Source organism: Nannospalax galili, unplaced genomic scaffold (assembly GCF_000622305.1).
Source record: "Nannospalax galili isolate Female #2095 unplaced genomic scaffold, S.galili_v1.0 scaffold357, whole genome shotgun sequence".
Taxonomy (NCBI): domain Eukaryota; kingdom Metazoa; phylum Chordata; class Mammalia; order Rodentia; family Spalacidae; genus Nannospalax; species Nannospalax galili.
The window spans coordinates 1,157,321-1,178,345 of record NW_008340410.1 but is presented as its reverse complement, the minus strand read 5'-3'; the positions used below and the strand labels follow the sequence as shown (position 1 = coordinate 1,178,345).

Below are 21,025 nucleotides of genomic sequence, written 5' to 3'. Positions count from 1 at the left end.
GCTTTTGCTACAAGAAATGTCAGGTTCACTTTGCAGGTTCTTGGTTTTAATAAAAGAATTTTGAAAATGGATTTAGGATTAAAACTTAACCATTCTGGATTCCTGGCCAGGTTGGAAGAAGCTGCATTTTAAAAAATATTTTATTTATTATTTTTATTTTACGTGTATGAGTGTCTTGTCTGCGTGTGTGTAAATGCACCACAGAGGTCAGAAGAAGGTGTCGGATTCCTGGAACTGGAGTTACTGACAGTTGTTAGCTCCCATGTGGGTGCTAGGATTTGAATCCGGGTCCTCTGCAAGAACAGCCAGTGCTCTTAATCAACGAGCCATCTCTCCAGACCCAGGAAAGTGCATTTTTAAGGGAGACTTTATTATTTTTCACAAACATAGAAGCTCAAAATAAACAGATACACATTAGTTTGTGTTTGGAATTAAATCTTCAATGATATAGTAAAGTCTCCACTGGTATCTCTATTTATTTTTGGTTTGTACATTATAACTAGCTCCCTGAACGTAACAAGCAATAAATAAATAATATTGTATTTCTTTTACATATTATTATGTATTAGTTACTTTTCTGTTGTTGTGATAAAATACCATTTCTAAAAGCAACTTAGACAAGAAAAGATTCATTTTGGCTTACAGTTCCAGAGGGATAGAGTGTATAATAGCATGAAATATGCATGTGTTCCAAATGGTGCCTAGGAGGCAGCTGGCTACAGATGGCTAACTCATTTCCTCTCTTCCTGTCTAACAACTTGCATCACTAATGTATAGATGTTAGAACACATAATATCATTTCAAGTTGAAACTCTTATTGACCAGGTCTCTTTGTAATGTTCCAAGCTATATTGCTCTCTGGGAACTCCAGCAGAAATGGTTGAGTAACACATTAACTAAATGAGTCACATCTTAGCGTACAGCTCCTCCATGTTCATGCCATGCCACCTGAGCTCAGGCACATTTCTACAGTGCTGTATTTATGATGCTTTCAATTCAAAGTGTTAATACTTCTTTCAAGTTGAATATCATACAAACCCCAATGGTATCTCGTTACTCTGATTTTGTTTCCACTTACCCAAAAGCTTCTTAACAGCAAGCCCTTTTTTTGGCCCCTCATATCTGTATGCTTAGTCAGAGATGGATTTACCACAAAGGGGATAAAACTAGGTTATGGGACCCCTCACATACATGTGGCTATTCCAAGGTGCTGGATGAAATCCCAGCAATGTAATGAAATATTCATTCGTTTTTAAAAAATTCATCAAGGCAAAATATTTTATTTAGACTGTTACATGACTTTTGTAGCTTAGTTTATGTAATTTTGTCTCCTTTTTGATGTCTTGAGACAGGGTCTCCCTGTAGCCTCCGCTGGCCTAAAACTCTTATGCAGACCAGGCTGGCTTCAATCTCACGGAGATCCACCTGTCTCTGCTGGAATTAAAGGAGTGTGCCACCACCCCCCACGCCTGGTTGTCTCCTTGTTATAAAGGAAGTCATCTGATTTTTGCTGTTGTTTGTTTGGTTTGTTTTTGTGGCCTTGGAGAACGAATGCAGGGTCTCACAATAAGGATAAATTTAAATTAATCTACCAGTGCTTCAATTAACTGTACTCTTTAGTTAAAATCATCGAGATTAAAACGTTGACAACGGTAACATTTGCAGCACATGATTAATGTGTTCTGTGTTGAAGAGGAAAATAAACCTGGATAGTCAACAAATGAGTGACTTGCTCATGATTAGCATTGAGGATGCTGGGAGGCCAGCTAAGGGCCTCTGGTACCCTGTCTGCTCCTCTCATCAGAGCACGGTGTTTACAAATATACTAAGACCACTAAAACCTGCTCCACAAGTAAAAAATACAGAACAAAATGGAGTTCAGTGATTAGATTTCCCTTTGCGTCCCTCCGTTCACCTCTCCTCTTCCTTGATCTCCTTTCTTCCCCTCCCTTCCATTCCTTTTTCTCATTGATATTTATTTTCTTGCATTTATTTTATATTTCTGTCACTTATTTATTTTACTGTCTTTTCTTGATGCAGGTGTCCTATTCACTCAACTTCCATAAAAAGTTCTTGGCTTTTGAAAACTGAGCCAAACTTTTCAACACAAGATGAAAGCATCATTGCTGGTTGGTCATCTCGTGATAATTTCTCTCACAACCTGTCTAGCTGGTAAGAAATAGCTGTTGTATATTCTTCATAAACCATTATCATATTATGTGTTTTCCTCATGAAATCTTTGTTGTGAAGTTATAACTAACATTTTCTTTGGACATCTGGATCACACTAGTAAATTTTTTATGTTAAGGTTGTTCTTAATTTTATTTTCACATTCAATTGAAAAGTCATAAGATTTAATCCATCTTGAATGGTAATGTCCTGGTAAACCTGTAAAATTTGGAACTCTGGTGGAGGAAACACTTATGTGTAGCAGTTTCAACTTAATATTTAATGTGACGTTGGAAGATAGCCAACAGTTCATCACTACATGACATTTCCACCATCTACCTATAATAGACTTAGCTTCAATACCTTAAATAATATTAAATGTTAAAAGGTGACATTTTAGGGGCTAGAGAGATTGCTTAGTGGTTAAGAGCACTGGCTGCTCTTGGAGAGGACCCAGGTTTGGTTCCCAGCACCCACATGGTGGCTAACAGTCTGTAACTCCTGTTGTTCCAGGGGATCTGACACCTTCTTTTGACCTCCATGACCATTTCATGACATGGGTGCACTTACACACATGCAGTCAAAGCACTCAGATGCATAAACTAAAAATGATAAAAAAAATTTTAAAGGGACATTTTTAAATGTGTTCCTTTCATTTTTAATACAATCCATTGATTATTTAGTTAACATTCTATAAGTTTTTATACAGCTGTGTTTAACGACTGAGTCACAACTTTTCTGAAAAATGAAAATGGGAAAATTCAGAAATATTTCCCACAATGATAGATGTGTATTTTTATCCAGCCACAGTATGTTTTCTAACAATCAAGTTTTCTAGAACCTTCATCTCAATGACCTTAGTTTAATAAGAACTATCTGAATTGCTATTCTGTTCAAGACATACATGTGTCTCATCTTTCAGAACACATCAGTCTCTGCTGATCACTTTAATGATGCATCTGAAAAACATTCACTTGCTTTGTTTACTTATTTATTTTGTTTGTTTGTTGTTTTCTGACACAGGGTCCATGTAGCCCAGACTGGCCTCAGGTTTATTATGTAGTCAATGATGACCTAGAACTAGTGTTCCTCCTGGTTCTCCTGATCCCCCTGCAACTAGTGCTCCTCCTGGTTCTCCTGATCCCCCTGTAACTAGTGCTCCTCCTGGTTGGTTCTCCTGATCCCCCTGCCTCAGTCTCAAATAAATAATCAGCTATTATTTATTTTTAAGGAAATAAAAAATAATATTTGAGGAGCTGGTGATTTTTATTATGTTGATTTCAGAGTTCAGGAAAGATCATTTCATTCATGTCAATAGTGGGAGCGAGACAAGAGCTCTGTGCTATAGCCTGCAGCGGCCTAAAGAGTTTAATTAAAATATTTTATTTATTAATTTTATTTTAGGTGTGTCAGGGTTTGCCTGCATGTATGTAAGTGCACCTGTGTTGCGCAATGCTCTAGAGGTCAGAAGAGGGAGTTGGATCTCCCGGAACTGAATTTACCTTTGATTGTTAGCCACCATGTGGGTGCTGGGAACCCAACCTAGGTCTTCTGCAAGAGCAGCTTGTACTCTAACCTCTGGGTCATCTCTCCAGCCCCCTTTCTTTAATTTTTTAAGGGTCCAGACTCAGATAAAACCTGATCCTTGGTTTTGAAGCTGAAAAGAATTTCAGAATAACTCCTTATGAAATAGAGTTGGAATTTATTAAAAATGAGAGAAAGAGCTGGGCATGGTGGTGCATGCCTTTAATCCCAGCACTTGGGAGGCAGAGGCAGGGCACTCTCTGTAAAATGGAGGCCAGCCTGGTCTACATAGGGAGTTCCAGGCCAGCTGGGGCTACAGAGAAACCCTGTCTCAAAAAGGCCAAAGGGGTAGAGAAAGAATGAGCCCTATCCCTGAGCATTGGTGTGGGCTTCTCAGAGAGTCACGATTGTTTTCATGGCAGAGGCAGAGGCTGTTTTGGTTGTTCTCAAGTTACATTCAAAGGGTTGTTCAGAAAGGCGAATTTCCTCTTTCTTTTTCTTTTTGCTAAATGAGATTATACAATGGGTCCATATTTACCTTGGATGGAATTGGAATGTATAAATTTGCACAAAGGGGTTTTCTAGAAAGTCATAGATTTATAGCTGGGAAAGGAGAAAGGCCTTAAGCAAATGTTAATTAAGTTGGACTTCTTGATTCTCGTCTGGTGAGAGGTTTCAACCAGACCCCAGGGTGAGGGGCTCCTTTCCCTTCCCATGTCTCCATAATCGTCCCTGTCTTTCTATCCTGCCTCAGTTAGGACTTAAGAATTTTAATGATAATAATAAATATACATATATATAATTAGATGCATGTGCATATAATATATAAAAGAAATTTTCATATAGTTACCGAAGTCTTATTATAAAGGAAACTATGTTATTAGCCCTCTCCCCCCAAGTTCATACTGATTCTACTGATTGCAAACTTAGTGCTATGATTATATAATATAAAAAAACAGAAGAAACAATTTGTACAGATGTTGACGATACGTCAGCCTTAAGTGTGGCAAGTCAGTTCTGCTATTTCAATGGCTGTAACCTGAACATGTTTGAAAACACTGCAGGAATTGCTTAGGATAAAAAAATGTCTTTCTGTCTTTTTTAGAGTTTACATGGTATAGAAGATATGGCCATGGAGGTAAGTTTTAAATAGCCTTTTCCATTTAATGACATTTTATCTCTGCCTTAAGCTATGATCTCTCTAAATGTGAAGGCAAATGATTATTTTGTAAATATTTAATTTTGTAAATACTTAAATATTTTGTAAGATTTTTTTTCTGAGATCATTAGACCTCTTGCTTGATTGCTGAAGGAAATAAATCACAAAAAATGGTTTGGTGCAGATGAAAAGTATTCAGTGTAGTCTCTTTTTTTCTGACATGCTTTGTAACAACACAATGCTGTGAAATTTGAAGCAACATTTTAATTGTTGAAAGTGCTTAACTTTTTTTCAAAAAACTAAAGTAAGTGAATTTGGAACCTTATGATTCAGTGCAACTGGAAGCCTACATATGCAAAATTTATTGTTTGAAATACATTGAATATATTGAACAACACTACTGCTTCAGAGTCTCCTTTGAGCACTGAGCAGTTGTGAAGTAGAAGCAACGTAAGGAGACCAGCCTGGATTTGCATCTCCAGCTGGAACACACTAGCGAAGCTTCCGTCTTTGCATAAATCAGTCAACTTCCAGGAGCTTCAGTTTTCAATGTGTAAAAATAGCAGAGTCATTTAGTGCAAAGCTCTCACAAAGAATACAGTGGCAGCTGCTGGCCTGTGGCTGACGTGTGTGCTCGGTGATCACAGCAAGATACCTCCATTGTATTTATCTGTATTTACATCTTTGTATTTATTGTACACTGCGTATGGCACAGGGACTGCTGAGCAATCAGTGTGCAGCTCCTGATGAGAAGAAGCATTCCAGGCTGAAGGAGAAGAACTTCCAAGTGTGGGTTAATGAGCAGGAAATTCTTAGCCTAATTTGATCAGAGCCCCTTTCTCCCACCCTGGGAGCTGGGATGTACTACGTGTGGGCTTTATAAAGATCAGTGACATTTTCACATAAACTTCTAATACCTTACCCTAAGTAGGAAATATTACGAGTCAACATTTTCTTTAAGAATTTTTCTTTCCTTAAAAAAATTCTAACAAAAAGTATATTTTAAAGGCATAATTTGAAGATTTAAAATATGTTTAAAGATTGAAGTCCTAAATCAGAACCTTGAAATAGTTTAGCTGTCAGAAATGATATAAATGCTGAATGGAAAAGGTGACAGAAATTCAGAGTTTAAAAAATCCATACTTTTTCTATTGATTATAAAGTTCTTTATCCTGGTGTTGGAGAGATGGCTCAGCAGTTAATAGTACTGGCTGCTCTTGCAGAGGACCCACATGGCAGCTAACAACCATCCATAACTCCAGGTCAGGGGACCCAACGCCCTCTTGTGGCCTCAGTGGGCTTGCAGAACACAGGAGCACTTAGATCCTTGGAGGCAGAGCACTCACACCTCTGGAAGGTAGAGAGAAACCCAAGGTGTCACAGGGCCCTGGGCCATTTGAACTTGCAGTCCTTGTCTCTGGGGCTGCCAATATCCCTACAAGCTCCCTTTCTTGCAGCTGCTCGACTCCAGTGTCTGCCTCCAGCTGCCCACCATCTATCCCTGTGGCTCTTTACATAACCTTCCTCTGGGCTGCCTGTCCCAGGGTCCAAGTTTCCTCCTTCTGTAAGGATGTCACTAAAGTTCAATTCAGACCTTTCTCATTTCAGCTTGATTACCTTTGCAAAGACCCTATTTTCTTTTCTTTTTTTTTTTTTTTCATTGCGGCTTTAACATATTCAGTAACACATTCCAGAGCAAGTATACATCTCTTTCAAAGGTGGCTGTAGATTTTAAGGTTCATAGTTGAATTAATATAGTCATACAATATTGAATGATCATATTCTGTATGGCCCTAGCTGGTTCCTAGGTGCCAGGATTAGGCAAATGCCGTCACACTCAGTGGATTTTTGGTGCAATCATTTGTTGGTGTATGTGTATGTGTGCCTGCACTTGGGGGTCAGTGGATACTTTACCAGAGTTAGCTCTCTACTTCCATCATATAGATCCTGGGGATGAACTCAATATCTCAAGATCATTAGGATTTGTGTTGAGTGACTTTGCCTGCTGAAACATCAGATTAACTTTTTTTGTATTTTTTAAAAAATTTTTAATAACTACATAATTAGAAGAAGCATTTCATTACATAAAGCTTTAACATAATCAATAAGACACTCCAGAGCAAGAGTACATCTCTTTCACAAGTGGGTGCAAGTTTCTAGGTTCACAGTTGAATTAATACAGTTATACAAATATTAAATTCAGTAGGATTTGGATATTGGATATACCTGGGGTTTGGACATGGGTATGTTTTTCCGTGCATGCGGAGGTGAGATGGAGGCAATTCAACTCTGGCATAGTCCTAAGTAAAATGTATTGTGTACCTCTGAGAAATCTTTTTGTGAAATACCCACATGTTCCCAAGCTCATTTGGCACCAAGCTGGTAGTCACAAAGGACCCCATATCACCAGAAAGTTGTTAAACATGTTTTTATACCTAAAAAATCTCATCCACGTTAAATTTAAATTCACGACTCACCTCAGGCAGAGCACCGGCTGCGCCGCACTCCTGCTGAGCTGCCCGAGCACCGTCTACTCTTCCATTTGTCATATCTGGGCACTCTCATCTCACACCTCTGAAACTACCTATTCGTTCTTACTGTGAACTACTGAATTTGGTTCTTTTTGTACAGGGAGATTAGACATTACAAGACGTGAATTTCGCAGGCTCACTGTAACTCTGGCTCCTGGGCTCTGCCGGGCTGCCTGCCATTTGTAGGTCTCACCCTACCAGCCCTGTCCTTGTGCAGTAGACCTGTCCCTTCTGATCATTTAACCCGTCATTACAAATGTCCCTCTCTCCCCATTATCAGCTTCTCCCTCTAGTTGGGCCATTATTATCAACATACTTACATTCTGTATTTTCTCTCATGAAAAAAATAACCCTGCAGGCGGGGCATGGTGACGCACACCTTTAATCCCAGCGCTCGGGAGGCAGAGGCAGGCGGATCTCAGTGAGTTTAAGGCCAGCCTGGTCTACAAAGCGAGTTCCAGGCCAGCTGAGGCTACGAGAGATCCTGTCTCAAAACAAACAAACAAACAAACAAAAACAAACAAAACCCCCCCCAAAACCTGTCAATTTCAAACTCTATAAATGGCCCATTTGTCACTTCTCCCCAGCAGTCTAAGGACAATAACAAAACCCTCACCTATGCCAGTCCTTTGCAATTCCTTGACTTAAGTTCTCCTTTGAATACAGCAGGCTTTTACACCAGTGGTCAACAAAAACTGCCTTTCTTTGCTACCCCTGATGTACAGGTGGTTGATCTAGTGGTCCACTAGTGAGCTTCATGCAGTGCACGGCTCAGCCATCACATGCAGACACAGTGTCCTAGAGCAAAAGACGGCATTTTTCTTCCTATAGAAATAAGGAACTCTTTCTGAGACTCCTTTGAAAAAATGTCCAGAGTTGGTGACAGCCTAGCCCATCCTTGGCAGGGAGAGTTAGGTATTAGTGCTGACCAACATTTCTTTCTAGTCATGGGAGGGAAGAATTGACCCTTGGGCAAATCTGAGCTGTGTCACATAGTGGAATGGGAGAACAGGCCTTGGTTCTCCAACAGCTATCTGCCAGCAATGACCGTTTCGTTACTTTGTGGGATGAAATAAGGATTAAAAAATCCTACAGGAACAAGTTCTATCCAATGTATCATCCTACATATTTCAAATTGAAAAATACTATTTTATATCAATCCTAATAGCCTGACTCATTTTTCAAATAAAAAATATGTAATAGGGACTGGAGAGATGGCTCATCAATTAAGAGCACTGGCTATTCTTCCAGAGGACCCAGGTTCGATTCCCAGGACTCACATGGCAGCTAACAACCACCTACAGGGGATCCAATGCCCTCTTCTGGGTAGTCATGTGCAGATGCACTTATACACATGCATGCAAAACACTCATGTACATAAAATAAAAATAATTAAATAAAAATTTAAAAGGTATATGCATTAACAAGTGTGAACACTTTAAATTAGAAAAGTTGAGCATATTAAAAGATCACAAAATTATACAAAGCAATTCTAGTTTTCCTGACTGACATCTTAAAATTCCTCCCTTTGTATTGTTTATATTTTATGAATCAATGTCCTAAAATAACTATAATTCAGTTGCAGAGAACTGACCTGTAATATTGATACATGTAGTTACTAATTTAACCGCTTGTGAAGAAATACTTCTTTCAATGCTTTTTCACATGTCTGCACTTCCTTCATACTAGAAGCAAGTAAAAACCAAGCTACAGCTATTTTAGCATCAACTTTCACCTAAGTTAACTCATAAGTGATGATAAATATCTTTTTAATTTCTTTAATTCAGTGAGGAAAACTATAAAAGGACAAAATAAGACATCAGTGTAGCATTTATAAAAATTATAACTTGAGGGGGCTGGAGAGATGGCTCAGCATTTAAGAGCACTTGCAGATTCAGTTTCCAGCACTGACACATGGTGGCTAACAACCCTCTGTAACTCCAGTTCCAGGGAATCCGACATCCTCTTCTGACCTCCATGGGCATTGCCACCACGAGTTCACTTACATACATGCAGGCAATACGCCAATTCATACGAAATAAAAATAATCAATAAAATATTTTTAAAAGAATTAGAATATGAAATGTAATTTACATGTGCGTGTTTAGAATTATGCTGTGCCTCTAGAACACCAAGAGGTAATGTTGAAAATGGATCTTCATCGCTAGGCTGGAGAGACTGTAATTAGAGAAGTCCCCTGTCTTTATAGAACCTACACTCAAATTTCTTGAGTATTTTTTCACTTAGACTCACATTGGTCACTGGGCATTGCTTTTGGTATGTGTCCCTATCTGTAAATATGAGTGACATTTGCAGCCTTAATTGGCTTATCTTTTCAATTTTGTGATGTGAACACTTATATAGCCTTATTGATGAAACAAATTTGATTTGGCCCTTGAAGCAGGACCCCAGCTGGAGCAGGCTAGAGACTGGGTTGTAGTCTACATAAAGTAGTGCGGGACGATCACCAGCTGGGTCTAGATGTGTCAGCGACGACCCAGCTCCAAGAATGGCTACAGAGGCAGGGTAGATTCCACCTGTCAGGTAAAGCCAAGCAGAGAATTCAGTCCACGTAACTTCTCCTGCCAACCTGAGCCTCATCTTCCCTTCGAGACAAACTCCTCCTATTGCATTTTTTGTTATCTAAATTACACCAGTGTTACTTATTATCTATCCGTGGACCTACATGATTCTAGAATGCGTAAAACCAAATCCTAAACATTTTGTATTCTATCATCATTGCAGAAAGGGAGCTGAATTGTCTGGAAGGGTGCTATAAAACAATGTCACTTTCCTCATTTATATGGCTCATTGTGTTTCAAAAGAGCTCGAATGATATAATAGGGTAAATATTGTGAAAATTCTAGTATCAGAGTCTTCAACTTTTGATATCATGACTTATTTCTAATAAATTTTCCTTCGACTCATCTTCCAACATACTCATGCCAAATCCTTTTTAATAACAGATTGAGATGATGTGTTTCAGAGTGAAAAGTGGAATGTGTTTTGAGTTATAAATAAAATGAATAAAAATAACTCAAGCACAAACTGTAATCTTGCTGTTAATTTTCAGAAATCAAATTGAATAGCAAGATTATAGAGAACCGTCTCTACATAGTACATAGTGAGATGGCACCAGTGGAGTTCACAGCACTGACTGACTGCATTGTCTGCAAGGTAGAGAGCTGGACTGAAGTTCGGGGTCGTATTGCACGTCCTACACCTTTGCAGATTTTACCTCAGATACGCATGTGATCTTTTCCGTATTCATCTTTTTGATTAAATGTGACAAATGCAATCCTTTCCATGACATATTTATGATAGCCACATTGTATGTTCGAAAACAAATGAGTCTGTCAAAACGGTTTGCATTGAGGACAGAAAGAGCAAAAGAAAATGTATAAGTTAAATCTTCAGTTAACTTAAAATGGTTTCTCTAACGTTGGGAATCTTTTTAGAAGAATTTACCAAGTAAGTATTAAAATAAATTTCATGTCTTCAAAATACCTAATCCCAGCTGGGCGTGGCAGCACAGCTTCAATCCCAGCACCCAGCAGAGAGTTTCAGGTCACCCAGGGCTGTGCAGTCAGAGCTAGTCCAAAACCAAAATGGAGCAGCAAGAACACAATCCATACCTGTTTCTTGGGCTTGGTGCCTTTTAACACCACAAGGCTTTTAAAACATCAAAAACTGTCATCCAAGTCCTTCCACGGACTTGGAACAAAACAGCTGAGACAGTTTTCTTCCCACTGAGCACAGAGCTTATAAAGCTTGCGCTATGAAGCCTTTGCTGACTCTCACACTGTCCTAGTAAGTTTTCTTTTCCTGGATCTGAGCACCATTGTTAAGAGGACAATGAACTCAGTAGAGCCTTTGTAGGTGATAGGGTTGCATGCAGAGTTCCTGCTAAGCCTGGTGTATTAGTACTTTTCTGTTACTGTGATAAAATACCACAACCAAAACAACTTAAGGGGAAAAAATGTTTATATTAGCTTATGATCCCAGAGGGAAAGAGCCCATAATGGTGAGGAAGGTTTGGAAAGGCAGCAGGAGTAAGAGGCTGGCTGATCACATTCATATCTTTATCCACATACAGGAAATAACGCTTCCTCCAGCAGGGTTGTATCTGGTAACGGTCCCATAACCTCCCCAAACAGCATCATCTTCAGGGTCCAAGTCTTCAAATACATGAACCTGTAGGGACTTTTTTTCATTCAAACCACATCTGGCCACTTATCCTTCATAGGCTCATGGCATCCTCATGAAGGATTTCATGCATTTAGTCCACCTTCAAAAGTCCCCCTAGTATATAACAATGTCAACGTTGTTCAGAAGTCCAAAATCCAAAGTCTTGTTCTTGACTCAAGGCAATCAGCTGTGAAGTCCTGTGAAATGAGAAACAAATCACACAGTTCTAGTGAACACCACACAGAATCTGCCTTCCAAGTAAAATGGAGGAAGTGAGGCTTGACGAGGAAATACTGGAGCAAAGGCTGAAACTCAGCTGGGCAACTACCAGTCCTGTAGCTCCACATCTAGTACCTGGGCTTCAGTTTCACAGGCCTTAGATGGCTGTGTCCCTCCAGGTGGGCTGCCGGCGGCACACAGGGGCACACTCTTGGGCTGACCCCACTCCACCTGTGCAGCTGGCCTTGGCCACTGTCTCATGGCTCTGGCATCTTGAACTCCTTGGGGTCATCACTGCAACCCCGGCTTCATTTTCACAGCATGGTGTGGCATCAGGAACTGGAAGCTGGCCAGTCTCATAGTTATCATGGACAGGAAGGGGGAGAGAGAGAGAGAGAGAGAGAGAGAGAGAGAGAGAGAGAGAGAGAGCCAAAAGTGGGGCAAGGCTCTAAATCCTCAAAGACCACCCTGTGATGCATTTCCTCCTGCATTCCTAAAGTTTCCATAACTTCCCCAAACACCGTCACTTGAAGGGGACCAAGTGTTCAAATACATGAGCCCTTGGGGACATTTTTCATTCCAACTACCACACAAGGCAATGCAAGGCAAGTGCTTATTTAAAGGAACTGATATTTTTAGGACCAGTTTAAGTTCCCTAAATTAAATACATAGGGTAATAGATAAGCTGCCACATAGAATCTATTATTTCATTCAGGATGGAAATTTTTAGAAATACCTGTTGCATGTGTTTGTTAAACGATATTTCCTGGAAACACGAACGTGTTGTCAAGTGAGTCCTGTCTGGCTTTTTGATTGAGGAAATGGCAAACAGAAATGTCTTCGTTGTGCTTTTTTCCTTTTGAAAAATAATTTTGCTTCACATTTTTCACCCTGTGAGCTTAAAGTCTATAAAAGTTAGAAGTGGAGGATTGGAAAATAAATATGCATAATTTGTGAAACATTTTGCCAACTAAGAAGAAAAAAAATATGGCAATAATATTTTCCTGTTTGACACATAAAACTTAAAACAATGTCAAATTGCTCAGTATTTGCATTTAGTCTTTGAAGAATTGACTACTCCACATATATGTGTGTGTGTGTATATAGATATATAGATATATCATCAATATATCAATAGCTATAGACTCATCACAGTTAGCATATAAAGTTCCATTTCTTTCTTTTCTTTTATTTTTTGGAGATATTATCTCATGTATCCAGGCTGGTATCAAACTCCTTCCTTGTGTTGGAAAAACTTGAACTTCTGGTCCTTCTCCCTCTGCCTCAGGAATGCTGAGGTTACGTGTGTGTCCTCCATGCTCAGTTTATTCGGTTCTGGACATCAGAGCTCTGTGCATGCCAGGCAAGCAACCTACTAACTGAGCTAGTTCATCATTTTTAGTTTCTATTTTCAATTTAAGTTTCTTTATAGATACCCTTTATATAGAAAAGAAGTTTCTAAAAACTATATGGCCAAAACAAACTCAAAATACCTTCTCAGTTTTAATCTTGAAAGCATTTGCCTCACAATCAGAAGAAACATAGTTCAGATAAATATCTAAGACTATTATTTAAAGCACAAAAATCTCTTAACTGATCTCTATATAAAAATGCCTTTTGTGGATCTTTAATGATTGCATTTGAAAATGCCACTCATTACTTTAAATAATCAAGGCAATATTTAATAAGCACAACTCACCTTAGCTCAAAATGAAATTATAAACTTAATGGAGAATTCTGATTATGACCCTCCTTAAAGTCAGCTTCATCAGAAGACAACCTGCTGAAGCAGATGCTTCAGTCCATAGTTATCTAGTATTTCCTCTCTGAAAACGTAGCCATTTTAAAGGGGCTTTAGCTAAGGCTGCCAGCCCTTGCAAGATGAGATTGTACAATGTCGCATGTATTCACTGCTAAGCTTCCGTTATTAAATGAAATCATTACCCAGTGCTCTGCAGTGTCTCCAGCTCCAGTGTGTTGGTTGTAGAATGTACGCTGGAGAGGACCCAAGACGTGACATTTTGTTTTTCATAACAGCTGGAGATTTTAATTTTAATGAAATTCAACAACTTGTTCTTTTCTTTCATGAATTATGTGTTTCACATTGTGTCTAAGTACTCATGGCTGGATCCTAGGCCAAGTTGAGCTGTTGAGTGAACTAAGAATATCACTTCTTTCAATCCACCAAACTGTAGTCCCCATCCTTCCACTGGAATGGTTGTACAAAGTGGAATCCCAAGATGCAATCCAGTGCGTGCCAGTGCTCCATGTCTGTGAAGTATGTATAACTGTGCCACAAACCCATCTCTCTTTAAATGTGATGATAGAGGTTATTGGCTACAATAATGACAACATCATTTTACTTATAACATTAATACAAAGTACTTAAGACGTTTCTATTTATGAGCATAATTGTCCTCTATACAGTATTTCTTTTTAGTTTTCTAGAGTTTGTGTTTTTATCTAATTATAATGGCTCCCTCTAAGAACCTTATGTATCAAAAGGTAGAGTGTACTAGAATCCACCCTGCCTTCAACAAGAGAGGCTGACTAGACGGACAATGTGCACGTCTCTGCTGGTCCTCTTGAGTATTTGTAAGCATACAAGGAAGAAGAGCAGATCTCCAAATCGGAGGGTGTTGCTCAGTTGTGAAATTTGGAGCGACTCAAGAAAAAATTTATGAAGTTGTCCGACAGGAAACAACAGCTTATGACTTTTATCATAAATAAGCATATGACCATTTCTTTCAGAGCTTAGAAAGTCTAGGCTTTATGGACAAAATGAATGTTTTCAGCCCTGAAGGAGTCAAATTCCTTTCTCATTTTCCCTCATGTGGTGGTGCATCATGAAGAGCCAGATAATAGCTAGCATTATCAATACAATTACTACAAGTGAAGCATTATATGAATTTCTGTCTTTTCTAACTTCAAGAATACAGAATGAAAGACAGCCACAATCAAGAATTTCAAGCTTGTTAACAGAAGGCTGTATGTTTGTCTCATAACCTCACCTAGGGCTTGTGATGGGCCCGGGTGTCCTTAGGACACCTGTCTCAGTTCTTTATTAAGGTGGAAGTGATGTGGCGCAAATGACTTGTGTGAAGCAACAACTAGGAAAGTAAATTGCTGGAGTCAGATCTAAGGTTCTGTGAACAGTGGATATGCTTCCTGAAATGGCAAGGTAGTTTCAAAATGAGACTGAGGTCTGTGTTTCTGAATGAAAATTTCAGTGTTCCACTCAAAAATGGGCAACTTACTTTGAAGCATCATGACTAATTTAGAAAAACTAATGCTTCATAATGTGGGACACTAACTTCAGGACTTTATTAACCACATGCTTGTAGCATGTACATATTCAGTGCCTCACACGGCATAATACTAACGCTGCAGAGCTGTACAAGTGAATACAGCTGTAAGCCAATTCCCACTTGTAATTGAGGCAGAGGGATCAGGTGTCCAAGGCCAGCCACAGCTACATAGGGAGGTCAAGCCTAGCCTGGGCTACATAAAACCCTGTCTTAAAAAAAATGAAAGAAAAATGTGAGTACAACTTAACTGCTTGGCCTCTGTCTCTTAGAAACTTCGTTGCTAGTCTAAGAGCAATATAAGCAACTTTTTATACATATATGCATATGTATATACATATATGTGAAATTTTTACGATTGGTGAATTCATGAGAATATTTACAAACCTGCATTTGATTATTAGCTATAAGCAGATGTATAATGTCTTCCATGAATTGTCTCCAAATAATTCCAGCAATAATTTTATGAGATTTTATTATCACTATTTCATTCTAAGTCATAGTGAAACTCAGAAAGATTAAATAATTTTTCAAAAATCCACATTGGTAAGTGGTGCTGAGGTAAGAATCAAATAGCAATGAGACAGTTCAGGGAAAGCAAAACAGACCTTAGTGCCAAGGTTGATGTTAGATGTGTGCCATCTGTGTTAAACCTGTCTCCTAAAAAGGCAAGCTGGGGAAGCCAGGAATGGTGGCTGTGGAAGTGATGGTCTCTGCTGGTCTTGGGAAACGGAGACAGGAAGATCAGGAGTTTGAGGCCAGCTTGGACTACAAGTGTAGTCGCCGGCTATGGCCGCTCTCCTGCTTTCTTAATTCCTCTGATCAGTCGTCCGGTCTGGACCCCAGGGCTGGTGAGGAGTCTGTGCCAGCGTCACTGCATTCAGATGCAGGAGACCAGGTTCAATAATACAGGTCTGCTTTATTGCAGGAAGGCACAAGCTTATATAGGGGTAGTGGTCCAATCACAGCACAGCAAGTAAGATTCCTTGTTAGCTTAACAGGTTTAAGCGTCCTATCACAGAATAGCGGGTAGGATGCCTCATTAGCATACTGGGTTTCAGATTACAGAGCCTGGATTCCTGGAAACCACGAGACCCTAAGTGTTGCAATTTTGGATTCCAAGGGTGGTGATCAGGGAGTGGAGTGGTGAGCTCTAGGCATCAGTCTCATCATCTGCCAAAGGGAGAAAATGTCACAAGGCATTCCTTGTGGCTCCAGTGGTCAGGCTGTTGCCTCGGGCCTGCTGTATGGCTGTCAATAAGACTTTCACCCTAGGCTCAATCCTGTCTCCCACATACAAGAGACTGTCTTCTTTAAAACAAAAATAAAACCAAAGACACCACAATAACAACAAAAGCAAGCTGGGGGAATGAGCCATGGCTTGGTCCATCAGGGCTATCCCAGTGACCCACGTGAGAATATTCCTCCTTTCTAGACACACACATCACTGCTGGTTTATTTGGGGCATGTGGCTCTTAGTAAATGCTGTCACACTAATGACACATGAAGGGCTCCTGCCTCTCCATCCCTTCTGCTTTCAGTGAGGACAGGCTGTCAGGACAAGGGCTTCCCAACTTGGGTGCTGGTGATGAGTTCATCAAATCTCATACACAGTGCAATTTGTTTGGATGTTGTTCCAAATGATACTGAGAGCAAGTCTTTGGCCTTACGTAAGGAAAAAATAAACAAGAATGTGCTCAATAAAGAGACTGTTTTCGTCAGAGCTTTTAGGAATCCCTTTATTGACTCATTCTCTTGTTATGAAATCTTTAAGCACCTATATATTCCACACAGCTAGGCAGCTGGCTAGCAGACTGTGTATTGTGATCACAGACAGCCACCTATCTCCAAGCACTGGCCATGTAGCAGGACAGAAGTTTGCCTCAAAGATCACAGCAGGTGTGTCAAATACCACAGGCTGTGTCTGGAGCAACGGGGTATCATCCAGAGCCAGGAGGGAAAAGAGGTACCTTTCTGATGAATTAACTCTACGGCTAGGTCACCAAGTCCTACACAAACTTTGATGAGAAGAGTGGGATTATGGTTTTAGGAAGTAGAAAGGCACAGATGCAAAGGCTGCAGCGTGTGGAGGGAGCTGTGAGCAGGCAAACACTCGGAACGGTACATTTAGGGAAAGAAATACCGTTGGCATATCCAAATTTTCTTTGATTGCCAAAGGCATACGATATAAAACTATCTTACTTTTGTTTCAGTTTCTGAGGAAGACAAAGGATTTGGACCCATTTTTGAAGAGCAGCCGATCAATACCATCTACCCAGAAGAATCTCTGGAAGGGAAAGTTTCTCTGAACTGCAGGGCGCGAGCCAGCCCATTTCCAGTTTACAAGTAATGTGCCCACTGCTCTTTTTAAAAGGGAGACTAGGGATGTAGAGTGAAAATCCACACCTGTGGCCTGTAGTCTGCAAGATAAGTCTGTAAGCTCCAGTGACACCAACCTAAATACCGGCATATACCTAAAAAGCACTATATGATATTCATATAAATAGTAGTTTTTCTTTATATTTGTAAGGAATTCAGTTATACACAGATAATGCAAGTAGATCTGATATTATCTAATGCAGCTGATGCTTTGGAACAAGTAAAAATTTATAGTAAAATCACATATATCTTGCATATATACATTTGAGATAAAATTATTTTGGCATGCATTGTCCTGAATAGTTCATAATGTCTGTATTAACTACATTTAAAAGTTTGCCTAGCATTTCCAGAAGGTACCTTTTCTCAGTGATCTCAAATCTATATCCCAGACAATGCAAAAAGTTTTTAAGGGGCTGGAGAGATGGCTCAGTGGTTAAGAGCACTGACTGCTCTTGCAGAGGACCTGGGTTCAAGTCCCAGCACCCACATGGTGGCTACGAACTGTCCTTAACTCCAGTTCCATGGAATCTGATGCCCTCTTCTGACCTCCACGACATTGCACAACATGGGTGCACTCACATACATCCAGGCAATACATTCATACACATAAAATAAAAATAATAAAATTTTAAAAAGTTTTTAAATATCTCCACCTATTAACAATGCAAACATATCTCTACTTTTCTGGGTTACATATCTGTGTTATCAGAATAAGTTTATTGAAAGTAAAAATAGGTTTTCCTGCTACAAATGGGGTGGTTTATAAAATTGTACTAACAGTTGAATCTGATGTAAAGAATAAGATAATAGCTAACTAAATGCCAATTAATTTTAATTTCACTTGCAAAATGATCCCATGAAGGGAAAACAAGTGATTGGAAATCGGGACTTCAGTGGATTACTGTCACCTGATTTAACTGAAGGTTGTCTGTAAACAAGGCTGATTTCAATAGTAGGCTTTCCATTAGTGTATTTAAAAAAATTTTCCATTGTTATAAAAATTATTCCAGGGAAAATATTCCCTTCCTACCTCTTAATTCTAATTGTGTGCCTTTTCTCTAGCCTCTGGCTAGAACCACAAAATTATTCTTAAGGTAAAATTCGAAATTAGGTGCATTCCATTAGGTAACCGCCTTTTGAAATTATTTTTATTCCTTCAATTTCATGCATGGGAGCATAGTGCAAGTTATGAATAACATATTTGGTCTAAAATTGTTTTGTGGCTATACCCACTACAATGGGACCCTCTGTCCACAGTCACCGACCTAGACTAGCACCAGGGACTGGCTGTGGAAGGGCTTCGACCGCAGACGATTTCACAGGAGAATGTTGAACACTAAGGGGATTGTCTTGATTGTGTCAGTTAAGCAGACACTGTACCTGTAACAGGCGCGACAGTTTCTAGAGAAGCCTTGAACCTTCAGTATCCAGAGAGGCCGAATCTCAAAGCTGCTTCAGTGATGCATATCATTAGCACTATCCTTACCGTCAGCCTCCGAGACAACACCAGCTCTTCTCAAATGGTATTTCTAGAGACCCTGCATGCACAGGGCTATGCTTTCTACTGCCCCCTCCTGAAGGAAGCCTTCCATGGCAAATACGTCACCAACTGCCTCCCACAGGCTGCACTCAAACTGAAACCCCCAGCTTGAGCTGGCCCAACTATCCCTTATGTGAATGTAGAGAGCTGCAGAAAGATGTCCATTCTTGATAGGAAGACATCCTGAGTCTAATAGCAAAATAAATAAATGAACAGCTGAAGAGAGACAGGAGGAGGAGATGAGGGGAGGGGAAGAAGGGGGAGGGGAGGAAAAGGGAATGAATTAGTTTGTGATACAGCATGCTTGGTGATAGGAAAGTCTTTAAAACTTAATTATAGAGCAAGCCATACTACTGTTGGAAATCATGCGGTTTGTCAGTCAGACAGAAGTTTTACATTTGTAGCATGTTCTATGATGTGTATTTCACGGCAACATGCTGAGAAGTGATAATTCCAGCAAGGAAATTTGCCTGCCACATATCAGCCTTGACACATGGCTGTTCTAAGTTTGCTTTCATTTGCTATGATGAAACACTCTGACCAATGCCAACTTGGGGAGGAAAGGGTTTATTTGTCTTACATCTCCTAGGTCACAGTTCATCAGGGAGCCCCAGGAACTCAAGGCAGGAACCTAGAGGAAGGAACTGGAGCATAGGCCATGGAGGAACGCGGCTTACTGGCTTGCTCCCCTGGCTCAGCCTGCTTTCTTATACAACACATACCCACCTGCCCAGGGGTGGCACCACCACAGTGGGCTGGGCCCTCCCACATCACACAACAATCAAGAAGATGCCACAGGCCAGGCCAATGGAGGAGATTCCCCAATTGAGGCTCCCTCTACCCAGGTGTGTCAGGTTGACACTAAAGCATCCAGCATACCGTTTTCACCCTCAAGGAGCAAGGACTACAATAACAGCTATATTTAAAAACACTCAAACAAATTCCAATAATAATGTATATTTCTGCAAATAGACTAGTAAATTTACCCAAACAATCAGACCCATAGGCAGTTAAAGCAACAAACCAAAATTTGGAGTCAAAAAAAATAGGTGAAGATCTCAACAATTGGAGTTTCCTGACTAGGAGACCTGTGCCTTGGTTACGCTAAACAACTTGCACTGAGCGATTCTGGTGGGACATTATTGCCCTCTGCCTGGGGAAGGTAAAGCAGGCAGAGTGTTCTATGCTTGTTTGAAAAATTAACCCCAAAACTGTAAAGATTATAACTGGATGATGTTCTAGTGTCCTTGATTTATAAGACATTCTAAAGTCCATAGGCATTTTTGGCCTTCTCCTACCCAAATCAGAAATGTGCTTGGCATCCAAAGAGTACCCACAGGCTACCCCCTGAACTGCCTAGCCAGAACTCCTCGACACATCGCTCTAAGGGATGAACCCCGTCAGGGGATGGTGTAAAGTTATGCAGGTTTTCATCTGAAATGAAAACTGTTTTCTACATGCATTCTTTTTACCAGCTCACCAAGGAAGTAAGACTGTTGGTTGTCTATCTATACTACAATCTCCATCAGCTAGTGGGCTCACGAGCCACGAGGTTTCTCACGGACACCTTTGCATGTAGGTGGGGGGAATGCCTGCATTGAAAGCCATCCCTAGATAATGTGAAAAGGCACCACTGACTACTGAAGCGATCTGGCTTTACAAATTTACCTGCTGCTTGGAATTCAGATCCAAGGAAATCCTTTTAAACTGTGTGATCGCCCTCTAGTGGTCAGAATCTGCCCATTACTGAGCAGACCCCTGGACTTCATTAGTTTTGAAAATTGCTTTGCAATTTAGAATCAGGTATTGATAGTTTGTATTTTAATTCTGCTAGGGTAATGCTTTTGAATATTTTTGCAACCTATCTAGATATGTATAAAACTATCTAGAAATAGTTATCAATATATCTGTATATAATAACTAAGAAATCAATTTATGGCATAAAACTCAAAAAAAGTCTTTGTCTTTTAGGATGCTTCGTCAAGGATGAGGCATTACATCAGGGAGT

General features: G+C 39.9%; 1 protein-coding gene across 3 annotated transcripts in view; it reads left to right on the top strand.

Annotated features, from left to right (window-relative positions):
* Cntn1 (contactin 1) overlaps positions 1-21,025 on the top strand; it is a 367,258-nt gene that overhangs the window by 193,568 nt on the left and 152,665 nt on the right. For all 3 annotated transcript variants that reach the window (XM_008835443.2, XM_008835444.3, XM_008835442.3), the window contains 3 exons: positions 2,041-2,172; positions 4,799-4,831; positions 17,309-17,441. In XM_008835443.2, the coding sequence (XP_008833665.1) occupies positions 2,112-2,172; positions 4,799-4,831; positions 17,309-17,441 (227 nt within the window). In that variant the 5' untranslated portion in view covers positions 2,041-2,111. The remainder of the gene's footprint in view (positions 1-2,040; positions 2,173-4,798; positions 4,832-17,308; positions 17,442-21,025) is intronic.